The sequence below is a fragment of the Stegastes partitus genome, unplaced genomic scaffold (assembly GCF_000690725.1).
Source record: "Stegastes partitus isolate 25-593 unplaced genomic scaffold, Stegastes_partitus-1.0.2 Scaffold1204, whole genome shotgun sequence".
Taxonomy (NCBI): Eukaryota; Metazoa; Chordata; class Actinopteri; family Pomacentridae; genus Stegastes; species Stegastes partitus.
In genome coordinates this window covers 48,855-49,729 of record NW_007578935.1, presented here as the reverse complement: position 1 = coordinate 49,729, position 875 = coordinate 48,855, and the positions used below count along the sequence as shown (strand labels likewise).

The 875-nt window shown below is 52.3% G+C and overlaps 1 protein-coding gene across 1 annotated transcript in view; it reads right to left on the bottom strand.

The window, feature by feature from the left end:
• The window catches only part of LOC103368788 (CLIP-associating protein 1-A-like), a 61,416-nt gene that overhangs the window by 14,233 nt on the left and 46,308 nt on the right, over nucleotides 1-875 (bottom strand). The window contains 1 exon segment of the mRNA XM_008297271.1: nucleotides 242-382. Coding sequence (XP_008295493.1) covers nucleotides 242-382 — 141 coding nt within the window.

Below are 875 nucleotides of genomic sequence, written 5' to 3'. Positions count from 1 at the left end.
CACCAGTACCACCAGTACCACCAGTAACCCAGTGCCTGCAGGACATCTGGTTGATTGAATATTCTTGAACTCTGCAGCTGAAGAGAACCAGAACACGGCGATAAAGACATGAGACCAGTGCCGGAGACTGGACCGGTGTCACCGGTTCATGTGTTCTGTGAGGAGGCAGACGCATCAATCCGGCGTTTCTACATCAGCGTAACACTCGCCGCCACCACCGTCGTGTGTGTGTGTGCGTTACCATGGCGACGCTGCTGTTCCTCAGGTGGTTGTGCAGCAGCTTGGTGGTTCCGTCCTGGAAGGTTTTGGGCAACGCGCCGAGCAGCATCGTGAACTCTGGCGTGTTCAGCTCGAACAGGGCGATCAGAACCACCTGGGCCGCCTGCACACGCACAGCAACACAACAACACACACACACACACACACACACACAGGTGACGTTAGAGATCGGCTGTCATCTGACACTGAACATGAACCATGAAGCTCTTTTTCTCCGCGTGATGATGCTGCCGCTGTGCTTCGGACCAACATGTGAATTCAAACATCATTCTGAGCAAACTCGTCTTGTTCTAAGCTCCAGGCTTCTAGTCACAGAAAAACTGAAACAAGTGCAGACACAGGAACAAGCTTTAGGTGTTAATGAGCAGGTGTGTTACAGTCAGAAACGGTTCCCACTCCAGGAAAACGGGTCGAACGCTTCAGTCAACTCATGCAGGATGTGCTGAAAGAGAAGCTTCGGATCACGTCGGTTAGTCTCCAACGCTTCATGCAGAGCAGCTGAAACAGAAAAGCCTCCTCCTCCTTCCTGGATCGGCCAGGTGATGAAGAATGACACACCTGAACAGAAGCCAGCACACGTCTGTTTCCTCTCTAAC